This window comes from Emys orbicularis, chromosome 11, assembly GCF_028017835.1.
Source record: "Emys orbicularis isolate rEmyOrb1 chromosome 11, rEmyOrb1.hap1, whole genome shotgun sequence".
NCBI lineage: Eukaryota > Metazoa > Chordata > Testudines > Emydidae > Emys > Emys orbicularis.
Window position 1 is genome coordinate 20414854 of NC_088693.1, and position 17486 is coordinate 20432339.

Sequence of the window (17486 nt, forward strand, 5' to 3'; positions counted from 1 at the left end):
GTCTCTCTAGATAAGTCTCTCTCAGGTAAGCTGCCCAAAGGAAGCATTTTCCTGATTGCAGTGAGGAAAGCCTTGGCTGGATGCTTCCATACTCCAAATACAGCCTTGAGCTGGTTGCATGCCATTTTCACCTTTGACTCTATCCAAACTGGTGTGTTTTGGCTAATGTGTCATTATTTTGGATTTACTGTCCTGACACTAACTGAGGTCCAGTTCAGGTAAAAGTGTCATTCTGCCCTTTATTGGGTATACCAACTGAATCTCAGCAGATCGCTAGGTAGACAGATGTAACAATGTATCGGTCTCTATGAAGGTCCCAATGCAAACAGCCCTCGAGAGCATGTTATGGATTTGGGACACTGAGGACTTTTGTCCTTTTATTCCTCTGAAAGGTAGCATAGCCCTAGTTTTGCACGAGTCTTATGTATGTGTTGCTGAGCTTTTTTTATGCACATTGATTTGGCTTTGTAAATAAGATAACTAATTTTATGCCTAAATAATGTAAAACAAACAACTCAGTTCTACCTTGGGATGGTGGGGCCACAATAAGAATGTAAAACCACACAAATTTTGCCAAGAACACTTTTTTGTGTGTGTGTGGCATAAAGATTTCCTTTTATGGACCCAACATGGTCATACCATTCAGAAGAGCATCCAAACTCTTGGATGCTCATCGAAACCAAACCCTTGTGAGGACTGTGCATCGCTAGCTCTAGCCTTGCATGTCTTCCTGACAGAGTTGCTAACCACTTTCTCAATAAATTATCTTTCTGTATGGTGAAAATAATCTTGTGGAATGCTCTAAGGGATGCACTCCAGGAGAACAAATTGCTACAAGACACAGAAGCAGCTGCAAATGTAATTGGGATGGGTGTGGTGACAGTTGTTTGCATCCCTAATATCCTCATCCTTCTACACAGCTGTGGTTACACCTAGCTGGTGCTAGAGCCATACTGATGTGTGCTATATAAATATGATTATTTGAAATACAAACATTATGGATTAGAAAAACTTAAAGTAAATGAACAGCTGTGTGACCCTGGAGCTTTCCTTTAATTGTATTATGCCTTTAGTTCTGAAACATATCCAAATATATTTACTGATAATTTTAGAGATATTTAACTAGGAAACCATCCCTATTTACAAATGGGAAAGATAATGAGATACTGAATGACCAAGGTGATGCAATGGAAACCTGGTACAGGAAGAGAAATGAGCATTCATGTCAATATATAATATATTGAAAGCCTGTTGCATATTCGTCAACGTTCTCAGCTCATTAATTGTAGTTTGTTACCTGGCAAGGCTGACCATGCTCTGTCTCTAGCATCAGGGGGTAGGGCAGACAAGTTGATTTCCAGTGAGCTTACTGTGTGCAAAGCTCTTGAATAAGAACTTACACCTAGGTCTTGTCTGCTCTGCCTGGATATTAATGATTCCATGGTCATTTTAATAGGGGTAGGGGATTTCCCCCTAACCTTCCATGTCCCTTATTCTTCACTATATTAATTGTCTGTTTACCAGCTGGCAGTTTCCCTCGAGGTATTTTCATTTCAGTGGTAATGGGCTGCCTATATGTATGTCGTTTATGTTGTGTTACGTGATCCTTCAGAACGAAAGGCACTATATACATAGTGTGTGTACGTGCAGATGCACATGTGTAAATTATACATCTATTGATTTTAAATTGATTATTCCACTAGGAGCTGCCAACAATAGAGGTTATGGGCAAAAATACCATACTTACACTGTTGCAAATTGCATTGACTTCAGTGTCATTGCATCACTGTATCTTAAATAGAATACAATGATACTTATTCTGTCTTTGCAGCCTTTTCATGCATAATATGTGGAATATCAAGGTGAATTCTCTGCACAGCTTTTATTCCCATTTTGTTTTAAGTCTTAGGTTTGGAGAACTTTTCCCTTCATTGTTGACTTTCTATTTCATTAAGTCATCGAGGCATTGTGGAAATGTGTATATAATTTGTTTTGTTCAGCAGCTTTCTTGTCATGCATGAATAAGAGGTGACAGAAGATTCTCCTATACATTTATGTTTTCCTCTGTTGATTGGTTTTGCAGCTTTTGTGCGTACATTATGACCAGTCAGTTAGACATGTTTTCATTGCTGTGAGTGGGCTAAGCCTTTGTTGATGCTTGCTGCAACTCAATTTATTTTCTTCCGTGCAAAGAAAAAGAAAATGCAGGCAATTTTGAGCTCTGGTAGGCGTACAGCATGAGTATAGGAAGTTTTATTGTCTTTAATATGTTTTCTCTGTTATGCGTTCACTTTAAGAATAAATGTGCTTGGTTAGAAAGAGCTATGTGGTAACTGGTGACAGCTGGCAATTAAAGCTGATCATAGCCTTCAAAGAGAAAGCAGAGTGCAGACACTGTCCTGTTTAGGCAATCGGGTTTGCTGGTTTTATTTGCAAACATTGGATCAAATTCTAGAGTCCTTACTCAAGTAAACTTCACATAGAAGTCAGTGAATGTTTTGCCTGTAGAATGGGTTAACACTGAGTAAGGACTTTTGGCCTATTATTCAGCATATACTTTAACTCCTACCCAGGTGGATTCTTGCACACATTGATATATACAGATTAAGGGACAGCTTCCTCCCGTAGATGCTCAGAATTCCTATTAAAGTCCATGTAAACAACCACATCTGTAGATCTGAGAACAAAATGTTTAGTAAGGGCTTTGCCACATACCGTGAATAAGGGGCAGCATGTAGTATTGCTGCCCCAAGAGCAGACAGCAATGAGATTGTGAGCCTCAGATGCAAACTGGTCCCCGTTCTCTTCTTTGCTCTGGGGAATCCAATATCTGGCTCCCCTCCACCCACATCAGTGACAATGATTGTTCCCCTCCCTCCTAGCAGCACTGCAGAGATTGTTCTCCCTCTTGTGCTGTGACCTATGATATGAGTATCTGGGACAAGGGAGTAAGGTGGTCCCTTATGCTAATTTACTCTCCTGCATAGGCATGAAGGAGGAGTCACAACTGAGCCCCCCCCATTTCCTTTTCCTCTGTCCCAGTGACACAGTGTTCAGTCAGTTGTGCCTAATGAATGGAGATATTCCTGACAATATATTACAAATTGTCAAAAAAAAAAAAAAGATTGGTGCAGGTATAATTTGGTAAACTACCTGCTTCTACAATCTATAGGGCTCCAATTTAGAGAGGCCCACGTGGAAAGGATGCGATACAGTAAATTAGTGATTTGCACAATATTACAGTGGTTGGCAAAAGGCTATTTCACAAACCCACAAGTTCACATTTCCAAATTAGTTTGCCTCTAGCTCTCAGACAAGCAACATCCTCATGGTATCAAGAGGGGAGGAAAGCAAAGTTGGAAGAATAACACTGAGTTATATTGTATGCAGTGTTTTGACAATAAATCCTGCCTGCAGGAACTATTAGAGTGAAAAAAAAGTTGTCTACAAAGATTGGGACCCAAACATACAGAGACCCAACTTCAGTGTGATGACTCGTGGTTATGGGTTTACAGAGTTGAGCCCCAATTTTTCTACCAGACTTCATGGAAGAATTAGAAATGTGCAGAATTTTGGGGTGTCTCTATATTTTTAAAAACCTGTCTGTCCAACCAGCTACCTAGATTTGACAAGTGGCAACATGATGTACTGCTAAGAGAGATATTAGAGTTGGGTTGCTAATTTGTTTGGAGTTCCCAGGGTAGGGGTGGAAGAATGTTGTGTTGTTCTCAGATGATCTTTGCTTGCTGATGAGCTCCAGAGGGAGCGGTGTCCTTTTTTTGGTTCAGAAAGGAAAATGCCAGAAGTGAATTAGAGGGTAGCTTAAAAAGGATAAATGGAAATCTCTCTTTAAAGAAAAAATAGAGGATCAAGCCTTTTATTGGTTTTAATCACGTTAGCATTATTTTTAAAGTAAGCTATCCAAAACATAGGTAATAAATATCTGGAATCCTACAACATTTTCATTACTGTTAATTTCAGTAAGGTGTCAGTATGAATAGTGTTTAAAGCCCCCAGGAAGGAAGTGAAGTTCCAGGATTGTTTTTACTTGGCACTTTCCTTAAAGGGAAATAGAACAAAGCATGAGTTGCTTTTCTTTATTACTGAAGCAGCTGTAAGTTTGTTTGATGTAAAGCCGATCACGAAAGATATTTTATTTAAAGGAACTGCCAGTGTTTGCCTCTTTATAGTGAGTAAGACTGATTGTACAGAATGGAATTATCTTCCAGTGAGAATACAAAGTTGCTACAGTTACTGATGCATAACTGTACATTTTGTTGTCAGGTCTGACATTTCCTGACTCTGTTTGTGGGTGTCTGGTTTGCATAATCACTCTGCGGTTGTCAGTAAACACAGGTGCAAATCCCTGTATTCCAGCTTTCAACCAATCAGAACTGTGTGATTTACATAACTGTTGTCAGCTTAGACAAAGAACAAACACACACTTGCAACTTGAATGTCTTTCCTTTTAAATTAAGGAAACAAGAAAGAAAAAGTTGGAATGACGGAGGCATGGTGCATCCTCTCTGTTTAACAAAATGGTAACTGTCAGGCAGACTCATTTAGAAATGCAAAGGTGTAGCACACAGGAAGTGAAATAATAAATTAGGTAACTATTCAAGCCATAAATAAACTTGCATTTAATTTGCAAATATGTCCGCTCTGATTGGCTGCTATGTTCCCTCTCCTCTCATTGTCCCCTTTTACGGAAAATTTGAAGCTGCCAGCAATAAATAATGCCACTTCCTTCTCAGTCCTTCACCTGAAATATTGACAAGAAAAGGAAAAATGCCCCAAAGCAGCGAAAACAAGGTGTGGAGGTGCCCAGAGGGAAAGTGTTCTCAACGCAACACTGTTTGGACTCATTTTCATCTTTGCCTCCAACCTTTCTTCTCTGTAGACCAGCAAGATCCTTGATTACATCCAGGGGCGGCTCTATGTATTTTGCCACCCCAAGCACGGCAGTCAGGCGGCTTTCGGTGGCATGCCTGCGGGAGGTCCGCCGGTCCCGCGCCTTCAGCGTACCCGCCGCTGAATTGCCGCCGAAGCCGCGGGACTGGCGGACCTCCCACAGGCATGCCGCCGAAGGCAGCCTGAGTGCCGCCCTCACGGCGACCGGCACGCCGCCCCCTCCCCCGCGGTTTGCCGCCCCAGGCACGCACTTGGTGCGCTGGTGCCTGGAGCCGCCCCTGATTACATCACAAGAATACTGACTTCCCCAGCTTCTTTCAGTTATGAAGCGTGTGTGTGAGGGGAGCTTTAGTGAGCACTAGAAAAGGGAAAGGCAGAAGAAAGGGGAAATGAAGCAATTTAATTTACATTCCAGCCCATTTAATCTGTTTTAGGGTTGAGTCTCTTTGCAGCTTTTTCTTATCTTACATTTACATTTTGACCGTTTAATTTAAAATTTCAGTGGCAATATTTCAGCATCTGAGTAATAATGGTACACTGGGTTAATGAACATCTTCGCTGCCAGCCTTAGGCTACATCTACACTACAGGGGGGGGTCGATTTAAGATACGCAAATTCAGCTACGCGAATAGCGTAGCTGAATTCGACGTATCAGATCCGACTTACCCTGTTGTGAGGACGGCGGCAAAATCGACTGCCGCGGCTCCCAGTCGACGGCGCTTACTCCCACCTCCGCTGGTGGAGTAAGCGCGTCGATTCGGGGATCGATTGTCGCGTCCTGACGAGACGCGATAAGTCGATCCCCAAGAGATCGATTTCTACCCGCCGATTCAGGCGGGTAGTGTAGACCTAGCCTTAGAGTTTGTTCATTTGGGAGATGGTGGTTATCTAATCAGCAGGGAACTTCTTCAAGCTGCCATTTAAATAATTTGATTTAGAACCCTACTGTATATTCATCTTGCTGGACACTGACATGTTTCAACTGATACAAATAATATTTCTTCCTAAAATATCCCAGGTAGTTACTCACTACACACAGACTAAGGGTAGGATATCCTTTTCATATTAGTGTGACACTGGTGTAATTCTAATGGAACTATTCCCGATTTGCACTGATGTAAGAGAAAGAATAAGGTCCTAGAAATAGATCTACTTTGAGAACTTGGGAGAAAACACCCTAGAAGCCTGGAAGAGTTTAACATAACTCTGTTAGTTTATATTAAGGCTGTAAGGCATAATTAAAAGGACCTCATATCCAATGGATGGTTTTCTCTTAGAAATTCTGGTGATGTCATAATTCCTAATTTTGGTTGAACTATCTTTGCACCAATCAATGTGTTCTCACACATTCCAAAAGTACTGATGGCATTTAAGCCAGCAAGGAGGCAATTTTCTCACCTTGCACAACTGACTTCAAACCAGCATGCATGTAGGTCTTGATAGTCTGCAATTGGGAATTGTTACATCACTAACCCCTCAATTAACTTATTTTCTAGTAACTCATTACAGCCTTTCTATTGCCATATAGTATTCCTTTCCCCCCATTCTTTGTGTGAGGATATCCACTGGCTCTGTGCAATTACTATAGCAAGTAATAAATCTTGAAAGAAATAAAAAATCCTCACCCGGGGCACAGATGGATTATATCCTCATCTCAGAGGCAAACAGAAAAGCCTGCCAAAGCTTTAGAAAACCCTCCCCACCAAACATTTATCTATGATAGTGTAACTTTTGTAATGTGATCTTTCTCTTTTCTATTCAACCCCCCTCCATATTCTTAGTCCCACCTTCCCATACACCACCTCCAATTAAATAGCCACTTCGAGTCACTGAAATGACCGAAGTTCTCCCAAAATAAGACTCCTAAACACTCAAGAATAAAGGTTGTAATCAGCACTAGGTTAAAGCATCAGAACAACAGGCAATCTAGCCACAGGAGCAACATCTCCTGGAATCATGTGATGGCCAAATCTCACTGTTAATTTAATATTACAAATACTTCTAGTCCTCATAGCTGGAAAGGAAAATTAGGACATGTGATCTGTGTGTGACTGTAGGGATGTCAGCCTGAGTGTACAGGCAACCTGAAACAATAGCTCCAGTAGTAATAATATTTAGCTCTCATATAGTGCTTTTCATCTTTAGATCTCAAAAGAGGTCAGTATCGTTATCCCCATTTTACAGATGGGGAAATTGAGATCACCCAGCAGGCCACTGGCTGGCAGAGCCAGGAATTGACCTCAGATCTCCTGAGTTCTAGTCAACTGCCCTGCCCACTGGGCTACACTGCCTCCCCAAAGGTATTAACTGCCTCCATGCATCTTAACTCTGAAACCTGTTGCAGTGGGGGCCTCCCAACGAAACCACCCCAGCAGATGATTCTTTGTGGGTGGAGGCAGGGGTGAAAGTGGGCCGGTACGGCATACTGGTAAGAAGCTGGTACCGGCCCGTATGCAGCCCACGTTAAAGCGCCGACGCTACCAGCAGGGCTGTCGATGGGGGAGGCAAAAGGGGCAACAACGTTAAAGCCCTTCCACAGCACTTTAATGTCATTGCTCCTTTTGCCCCCCCCCGGGCCGCCAACGGGGGTGGGGACGGGACAAAAGGGGCAGCTGCCCCAGGGCCAGCGATTTAAAAGGGCCCGGGGCTCCGGCCGCTGCCGGGCCCTTTTAAAAAGCTGCGGGAGCCTCGGGGGCCAGGCAGTGTGAATGTGCTGGCTGGGGGAAGCTAACCCCCAGCCCCGCCCCTTCTGCCCGAGGCCCTGCCCCTTCCAGGGGCCGGAGCCGGCCCCCGTACTGGTAAGAATTTAATATTACTTTCACCCCTGGGGGCAAGGGGCCAGGAGCTCACTGCTGCCATCTTATCATAGCCTGGAGGCTAAAAGTCCTTTGGTCAGGTGGCTGGGGGCTTATTTCTCCAGACACTGCTCCTGATTTTGACCGTTAGGACATTCAGTCAGGGAACAGCAAGCATACCATGTGTCTTAGGTGACCAGTCAGATGGCTCAAATGGTTGAATACTCGCTACAAAGAATATGTGAACAACCCATAGGTCCATATGTGTTGAACTATTATGAATAACAAATTTATAAAATGGTGTGCAGACCTGTCTAAACAGGAAAAAACAACAACACACCAAATGTGAATTTTGTTAGCAATCAGTGACCATTCAGCAGCATGTAGATATGGAAATAATTCCTTGTACTTATCTCTGTATTCCTCAATGAATGTCCTTAATTCAATCTCATAGGATATTAAGCCAAATAAAACAGACAGTTAATTGCTGGTTACAGGAGTAGAATGGAGGAATAGATTTTACTTGGCTAAAATGGGACAAGAATATTTTGATAGTCACTGAAAATTTTGTTACACTAGTTAGTGGCTACCCAGGTGGGCAGCAAAACTTTGTACGCTTCTTGAAAAGAGCTTAAGTAGAAGGAAATTATTGTGTGGGTTGCTAGCAGTTAGACGAAGTAGGAAAAGGCTTCCCTAAAGCTGCAATCATTATCCACTGTTTTTCTGCTGATCTGTCTTGAGGAATGGTAGCGTACTTTAAGCTAGAAACAGCAATTTTCTAATGTACTCTGACCTCAAAAACAAGATGCCGAACATAAGGTCCCCTCTCCCCCCAGATCTTCCCTCCAGCTTGTTCCTGCCAGAATAGACTATTCAATTGTGTATTTTGCAGCCAGGCAGGAATTGTGCATCACTATTCTCTCAGCTGAAGGGAAGGAAAGCTTCAGTATGGGGACTGAGAGAGTTGTTGTTGCTGGAAGGAATTTTTCACTGGCTTTTTGTCTCCATGTGTGTGAAAAATAAAGTGCTCTGAAAACTTACAAGTTCTTCCTGCCAAAAGCAGTTGTTTTCACAGCTCTCATTTTGAGAATTTCAACCTGGTTAAGGGGGAAAAAATAAGTTTTCACCTACCTACCTTAAGCTCCCTGGATGACAGATGCTGGAAAGTGCAGTAGAATCAGTAAAAATACCAAAATAACAAATTACCCCTTAAGAATAAAAGCCTCAAACATGAATAGCTGTGTGGAGTTGAAGAGGGATTTGAACGTGATAGGAACAAAAGGAAAAGCAAAAAGCATTATTAACCAACTGTATTAATTAAGCTAGAAGGAATGGTGTTTTGACATTTTTAGGGATCCCAATCAGCTGCTATGGCTTTGGCTTTAATTTTCTCTTGCAGTAAATTTCATGAAAAATAATTAAGTCATCCAGAATACTGACTGTACGACTCAATCTAGCTGTATTTAAATTTAGAGATAGGACTCCAGCAAAACACTCCTAATGTTTGCTTGACATAATGGTATTTTCATTAATCTATCGGCACTGAGTGCAAGCGAAGCTTCGGAAATGGGATGCTCTGTCTTTTGTACATAGGCTACTGATATACGTGCCATGGTATAAAAATTGAAGATTAGAGCATTAATACAAGTTAAATGTTCTATTTAACGTGCATGGGAGGGAAATACATCCCTCGACAAAAACACATTTCTGAAGCAGAAGATGTTTGGAAAGAAAAAGGGAAATGATATAGCTTACTTTTCTGACACCTTCTTCCAGCATAACCCTCAGGACAGGTGCACACATTGTTTCTCACACAGTGGCCGCCATTCTTACAAGGAGGATGGCAAAGAGCTAACAAAATGAAAGAGAAGAACTCTAGGTCAATTTAGCATCATGGTTTCAAAATTTTTAAAATTGAATTGAAATCAAACCCGTAAATGTGCCACTGTCCTTTGAAAAATAGGATAACTCTGTGAGAGAGAGTGTTTAACTCATTCCAGTGTTACTCTCCCAGTTAAGAGTGGCACTTCTGTTGGAAATGCAACTCCTGTAATCTCAATGGGAATGGGGCGTTCTCTGGTCAATGGGAACAAAAGTGTCCGGTTCCATTAAAGATCCTGACCTCCTTTGGTTGGGGGCAGAAAAGGAAGCATCACCTGAGGTGGTAGCTGGAGGAGGGCTAAGGTAAGCAATTGTCCATGGGTGCAACTGTGGGAAGCTATATGTGCCCTATCCCTTCAGATGGAGTCCTCTTTCATGCCTGGACCAGGGACAACCTCTCTGATGGGGGAGAGGATATATTTTTGGCCCTTGTTAAGGAAGGAATTGTTAGCTATCTGGGAATTTGATTCCGGGTGGCGGGAGGCAACCAAGGTAATTGCTGGCACCTTCTTGTGGCAGGTGTCCAGTGCTCGTTCCATAGGAGGTCTGGTTCCCTGGTAAACCAAAGTTGGAAGTGGACTGAGGGAAGGCATCACCTAAAGAAACTGGGGAATAGGGTTGGGGCTCCATATGTCTCATACAGTGAGGAGACAACTCCCTTTCCCCAGCTCCTTAACCTTCAAATTAGGGGAGGGTGATTGGGTCAAAGCAAGGGGCTGAGACCAGGTTTGGAGGAGTGGGGGGCTGATAGCAGCCCTCAAATATTTGAAATAAGTATGGAAGGAATCATGACCTGCACTGTGTGAATTACTGCTGGATAGTTCCCAGATGAGTTAAGTTAATAACACAGCAGCCTAAATAAACCCTTGCATCTTGTCTTTCTTCCTGTAAATCTGGGACAATGAACCTGGGAGGGGGAAGGAAAGGGGGGGGGGGACAAGTTTTGCTGTAGCAGGATGCTACATACCGCCCCTATCCCTGCAAATTAGAACCAAACCACGAGCAGTTCCAATGCTCTCCAGTGTAAATTATTTGGGAAATCAATAAGTGTTAGAACCAGAGGTGAAAGTAAGCCGGTACGCCCCGGTACGGCGTACCGGCAAGAGCCGGTGCACCGTACCGGGGTGGCCCGGCTTCCCCAGGTGGCAATTTAAAGGCCCTGGGGCTCCCAGCAGTGGCTGGAGCCCCAGGCCCTTTAAATTGCCGCCAGAGCCCCACTGCTGGAGCCCTGGAGTAGCGGCGGGGCTCCGGGGGTTATTTAAAGGGCCGGGGCTCCTGCTGCCTCTACTGCCCTGGGCCCTTTAAATAGCTGCCGGAGCCCCGCTGCCACTACCCCAGGGCTCCGGGGGCTATTTAAAGGGTTGGGGCGGTAGAACCAGGGGAGCCCTGGGCCCTTTAAATAGCCCCCGGAGCCCTGGGGTAGCAGCGGCAGCCGGGGGCTCCGGCAGCGGTTTAAAGGGCCGGGGCGGCTGAGCCCTGGACCCTTTAAACTGCTGCCGGACCCCCCGGCTGCCGCTGCTACCCTGGCGGGGGAGGGGAGGGCAGGGCAGGGCACAGTACAGGGTGGGCTGGGGCTGGCTCTGACCCCCCATCCCTTCTGCCTGAGGCCCTGCCCCTTCCAGGGGCCAGTGCTGGCCCCAACCCAGCTCCATAAGTCCCTATTTCTACTTTCACCCCTGGTTAGAACCATAGTAATTTTATGGGTGCTCATCATTTTAACTCCCTAAGGGAGAGGACATCCTTGAGGAGATGAGATTTTTGACCCTTTTAAGAACCTTAGCATGCTCGAAATAGAAGAGAACTTGAAAGATGCATTTTTGTGTAACCCTACAGGACGCATGTAGCATGACAACTAATGGAAGCACACTCATGGGCATATATCTTGGTGTGCTCAGGTCTTTGTCAAAGGAAGGAGATAAGTTTTAACTATTGATCCACTAATTGCAGCATCAATGGCCTATGATCTCTGCCTATTAGCAAAAGTTGCACTCTGCTGCTGTCTGCAGAAAATGTTTGACTATCTAGCAACTTTTGAAATGGAACTAAGTATTCTTGATGTGCAGAAAAAAGGTTTTTGTTTGTTAAATTTCCCAGAAATATTTGCAATTTTTGGTTTGAGATGCACCTTGCTCTAAATCAAACTCACTATAGAGTAAGATGATGATCCCTTTTTTTGAAAAACATAAATACATGTTAGAGCAGAGCTATATTTTAAAGTTATTAATTAGATGTTAATTCTGTCATGACTTGCTCAAATTAATTTCAGATGAATTGTTTAGTTCTCAGCAATACATAAATATTTAGTCCAATAATAACTCCTTTAAAAAAAACCTTGTATGCAGATTTCCAATGTACTATAACAGGAAAATGGCACGGATGGAGCTGACAAACCAAATTTCTGGGTATAATACGTACTGCATAAAGTCAGATAAACATTTAAATAGTCTTTATCACTTACCATATCCATTAAAGCCTGAACCTACTATCCATGTGATGTATTGAACTTTCTTACCAGTTTGGCACTGGGGTCCATAGAAGCCATAAGGACAAACACAGGTACTTGGGCGTACACAGATTCCACCATTTAGGCAAACAGGGCTACAGATAGCTGGATATAAATAGAAATTCAATCAAAATCAATTACTCTAATTCTTTTAGTTTTAAAATATTAGGAGTTGGGTTCTCTTTGCTTCTGCATAATCTGAAAAATATCCTAGCACACTTCATTTGGACAGAGGTTTTCCCCAATGCTAGCAAAAAATGTCCCATTTGTCGAGCAAGTCTACAGTGTAGTGTATTGGCTGTCCTAGCAGTGGCTGGATTTCAGTGATGCCTTAGCATAGCTGTAAAGCATTTGGGGATCCTGTGGGATTAAAGAAATATTTTAATAGTTTATTTCAGATGTCTATCCATGATTTGCACAATTCATTTGCTTTGACTTTAGTATCTTGCCCAAGATTTTTAAAGTTTATACTTTTTCAAAGTATAGTGGCCGTTTAAAATAGCTTTTCCTTTCTAACTCTTTTGTCTTTCAGTATGTTACAGTAATAGTTTGTTTCATAAGAATTACATTATCACAAGTTCTAAGTGTCTAAAGAAATTAAGAATCAGGGGGTAGCCGTGTTAGTCTGTATCTACAAAAACAACAAGGAGTCTGGTGGCACCTTAAAGACTAACAGATTTATTTGGGCATAAGCTTTCGTGAGTAAAAACCTCACTTCTTCGGATGCAACTTCTTGCATCCGAAGAAGTGAGGTTTTTACTCACGAAAGCTTATGCCCAAATAAATCTGTTAGTCTTTAAGGTGCCACCAGACTCCTTGTTGTTTTTTAAAGAAATTAAGGGTCACTAGCATATTTCAGATTAATTTAAATGCAGTTGTATAAGGCTGGAAAAATATGAAACTATAGTTTGGATGAGAGGCTACCTTGGCTTCTGAAACAATCACCTACAAAATCAAAATGTGCGTTCTCCATCACTAAAAGGCATTTTCTTCTTTCATATTTACATGCTCAGTACTAGCTCCTCATTTATTTTTTTATATTAATTCCTGTAGTAATTCCCAGTATGATCAGCATATTGTGCAAATCACATGGATTTCAGGTAGAGAAATGAATGCATGAGACACCAATGCTTTCTAAATGTTTACCTGTTTCACAAGAAGGACTGCTCCATCCAGTTTTGCATTTGCACTCATCTGGTGACACACATTTCCCACCATTGTGACAATGTCTATTGCATATCACTGCAAAATAAGCAATTGATTTCAAGGGTAAATTTAAACATGCAAAGGATTAGGGCCAGATTCTGCTATCAGTAATACTGATACAAATTCAGCAGCAGCAACTCCACTGCATCTAAAAGAATTACTCTGGATTTATGCTGGTAAAACTGAGAGCAGAATTTGTCCCTTTAGGTTTTTTTTTATCATTCACATTTTTGACAAAGTCTTGCATCTAAAATTCTTAACTTTTATGTATCTCAACTATTCTGCTGCAGAGCTAAAATTATTTTCCTGTCAAGGCAACCTGATATTTAAATCAGACTCAAGGACTGCAGTTATGAAACTGTAATATATGTTTTGCCATTCAACTAATATAAAGTGTTTTGAAGGCTGATTTCCCCCCCCCCACCCCGATGTTCTATATATTGAACCTATTTTGTAACTTGTTTAGCACAATAACATGAATCTTAATAGCGAAGCTTGCCTGTTTGTATTCTCAAAATTAGTATTACTGTATTCACTCACACAACCTTGCATTTCACAATTGTTACTGTAAATAAAGCTTTTTTGACCATAGGTGCTTTTATGTAACAAATATTGATACAGATGTGCATATATTTACATAACACAAATGTACTTTTGGAAAACATATTCCAAGAAATGGTTTAGCCAGTGCATTACATATATTATACTTCAATTTTCCTGCTCTATTCAATCATAATTTTGAGGAAAAATATAGGCTTTTTGTGTTTTATAATTTTCTGCAAGTGCCAAAATGGGGGGTGAAAGACTAAATAGACTTATACATACTTGTTTCACATCTCGGACCAACAAATCCATAAGCACAGGAACAGCTATTTTGAGCCACACAGGTTCCTCCATGCTCACAGGGTGGATCACACAACACTACACAAATCACAATTAGACAAGTGAAGAAAGGAACACAACTTAATATACTAGATAATAGACTGAGCAAAGGAGCTCTATGCATTTCTGAGCCCAATACTCACTACTTTTTGACTTCCTACAATATCATTAGTATTTTAAAATATTCTACAAAGTGGCTGCTTACAATACCATTATGTGGGAAAAACAGGTATCACCTTAATAATACGGGAGTAACAATGCAAATATGATATAATATTACTATGGGAGTGACCAGCATATTAATTCCCATGGTAAGCCTCTGAGCATACACATTTTGAACTAGATACTTTTAAATGTTTTAGAAGACTCGGAGTGAACAGACTGTTTGTGTAGTTAATATGAAAAAGTATTTGGTATTTCTTCTAGACTTGCGAATGCTCAGTAAACATGATATGGTGTCAGAGCTGTACTGAACCAAAGAAGGAGTAATTACTTCCTCCAAGTCCAATGACTTTGCAAGGAAATTTTGTAGCAAAATGCTCTCCATTTAAGCAATAGTTTTTGAATTTTTAATCAGCAATGTGGGGTCTGCAGAGAGAGCAACTAAACCATAGGCAATACATTTCTCCACAGGATGTGATATTGTAGCATGCCATGACTTTCTACCGAAGGAAGAAGAGGAGGAAGCATATGGTACAAATCATAGATAAACTTGGGAAGTACTGCAACTCCAGAAAAACATCATTGTGCGAGACAGTGGGTTTTTATTTGAAATGAAGGCTATTATGAGCCTGTTTAAATGGTAAACGTGAGTTTAGGGAACTATGTGATTCAATAAAATTGAGGTTTATATGTGGAATACAAATGACTAGTCAGAAGCAGAATGCTGCAGGAAACTCCTTGAAACGTTGACATGTAGATTCAGGCTCCCAGTGATTCTGTATAAAATAAGCTGCTAGTAAATATGGCATGATTTCAAAGGGAAAAGCTAGAAATGAGAGGAATCCAAAATAGGATTTAAAAAGTTTACTGAAATCTAAAATTTCTATATGCTAGTGGGGAAATTCACCCCGTACAGAGGACCAGCACAAGGCCTATGTACCACTTAGTTCCCACTTATGCATTCTTTAGAGCAGTGGTCCCCAAACTTGTTCTGTCACGTCTCACCTTACTCGTAATGTAATCTATCCGCCCACTCCCCACCCAGCTGTAGCTGGGGCCAGGAGCTGGGGCTGGGGCCAGGGCAAGAGCTGAGGCCGTGGCCGTGAGCAGAGCCGCAGTCAGAGCCGGGTGCCGCAGCTGGGAGTGGGGCCGTGGCCTGAGGCCATGGCTGGGACCAAGGCTGGGGCCAGAGGGAAGTTGGGGGCAGAGCGGGGCTGAGTGGCGCTTCCCCCCGTGGGGGCTCTCCTGGGCCCCCCCGTACCCTCACCAAATGTTCCTCTGTGCCCCCTTATGGGGGCTGCCCCACAGTTTGGGGACCCACTACTTTTGAGGGATGAATTTAACCCAAGAGGAAATACATCACACAATTAAAAATGAATGTAGCCACGTGCTTGGCAAACAGCAAGGCATTGATTTAGATCATTCTGTAAGTACATGGAGTACAGAAGAAACAGCAGGTTGGTCCACAAATCTAAACGTGAATGGCAGAGTTGTATCTGTTAAAATGGATATGAAGATAATGCAATGTTATTCTCAGGAAAATATATAATATATAACTACCTAAATCTAAAACAAAGCTTCTTCCACATTCAGAGAATAAAGTACTACTAGAAGGGAAAGTAACTATTACAACTTATTCTTAAAACCAGTAACACTTGACAATACCTTTTCAAAAGATAAATGGACACCTGCCACTTATGCTGGGTCTGAAAATTTATGCCACCAAGTTATCTTAAAAATGTTGGGTGTACACACCACACAATTACATAAAAAGTAGACCGAAAGCATACTGAGAGACATTTGAGATGATTTCCTAGACCTAAGATATTTGAATAGAGAATAGCACATGAAGACTAACAAATCATTAACTGCTGTGATCCAGCTGACAAGAAAAAAATATATAACATGAAATAAAGTGAATTAGGTATTGAAAAGGAACACACACTCAGCCTGTGCAACTGGAAGGCTAAATAAAGTATAGATGGATCCACAAGCTGCAGGGATTCACATGATTTACATAAAGCCATAATGTGAACATTATCCTTTCAAAAAATTTTAAGTGGCAACTAAGTGCTCAGAAGCAAAAAATATTTCATGTCAGATGCAGGACATGCATTTTGGTAATAAAAGTTAGAGAAGGCATACTCTAAGGAAGTGATTTTAATAAACCACTTTGACACTAACAATTTAAATGAATGTTATTTGGTATTAGTTCTGCTCCTGAGGTATTTCAATGCATATCGCTGGTGTTGAAGTTGTACTGGATGATTATTTAATTTGGTCAAAAGTCCTTAAACACAATGAAAGATGTAGGCAAATTATGCATTTAGTGTGTGAAATACATAATCTTGGGACATTTTTTTAATGTATCTGTAGTGGAAAAAAGTTGAACAAAGATGGATTAATTTCTGACCCAGATAAAATAAAAGCACTTCTTGAAACACCAATTCCTAAACATAAAGAGATCTACAGAGGCTCATGGGTATAATAAACTGTTTGGGGAAAATTTTAATTCCAAATTTCTAAGATCAATAGATCTTTAGAGAATTGCTGAAAAATGATAATGCCTCAGATTTATAGTACAGATATAAAAAGGCATATCAGTAAGCAAATACTTAGCATCAGTTTTAACATAATGAAGCCAATTCCACTGCCAGTATATGGATTTTATGAAGAATTAGTTGTATGGCCAAGTACCAATATATTAAACAACAAATGTGTCCTTGTTCCATTTGTAAATGGTACATGGACTGTCCTGATTTCTGCAAGTATATTTATCAGTCGTAACTATTCACTAAATAACTAGATCATTTTTTCAGTTTAGGATTGTGATTGGTCATCTAAATCATAGTCTTGTTTTTGCTATCTGAATGGATTACTGGAACTTTTAAAACAGGAGATAAGGAATAGCAGTTAACAAACAACAAAAAACTAATTCTCTTGATAGTGCATGTCATGATATAACATTATAAACAAGACTTCTGTAAAGGAAAATAAAGTGTCTCTACTCTATTAGAATTCTTTTGACCATGTCACGAAAAAGAATTGATAAAGGAGAAGTGGTTGGCATAACTTATTTGGACTTTCAAAAACCTTTAATAAGTCTCTCAACAGGCTATTTAGGAAATTAAGTTTATTTTTATGGA

General features: G+C 41.2%; 1 protein-coding gene across 1 annotated transcript in view; it reads right to left on the minus strand.

Moving 5' to 3' along the window:
- The window catches only part of LOC135885737 (von Willebrand factor D and EGF domain-containing protein-like), a 253396-nt gene that overhangs the window by 21799 nt on the left and 214111 nt on the right, over positions 1–17486 (minus strand). The window contains exons 23-26 of the mRNA XM_065413644.1: positions 14122–14217; positions 13237–13332; positions 12100–12195; positions 9462–9557 (exon numbers count right to left, since the gene is read on the minus strand). Coding sequence (XP_065269716.1) covers positions 9462–9557; positions 12100–12195; positions 13237–13332; positions 14122–14217 — 384 coding nt within the window. The remainder of the gene's footprint in view (positions 1–9461; positions 9558–12099; positions 12196–13236; positions 13333–14121; positions 14218–17486) is intronic.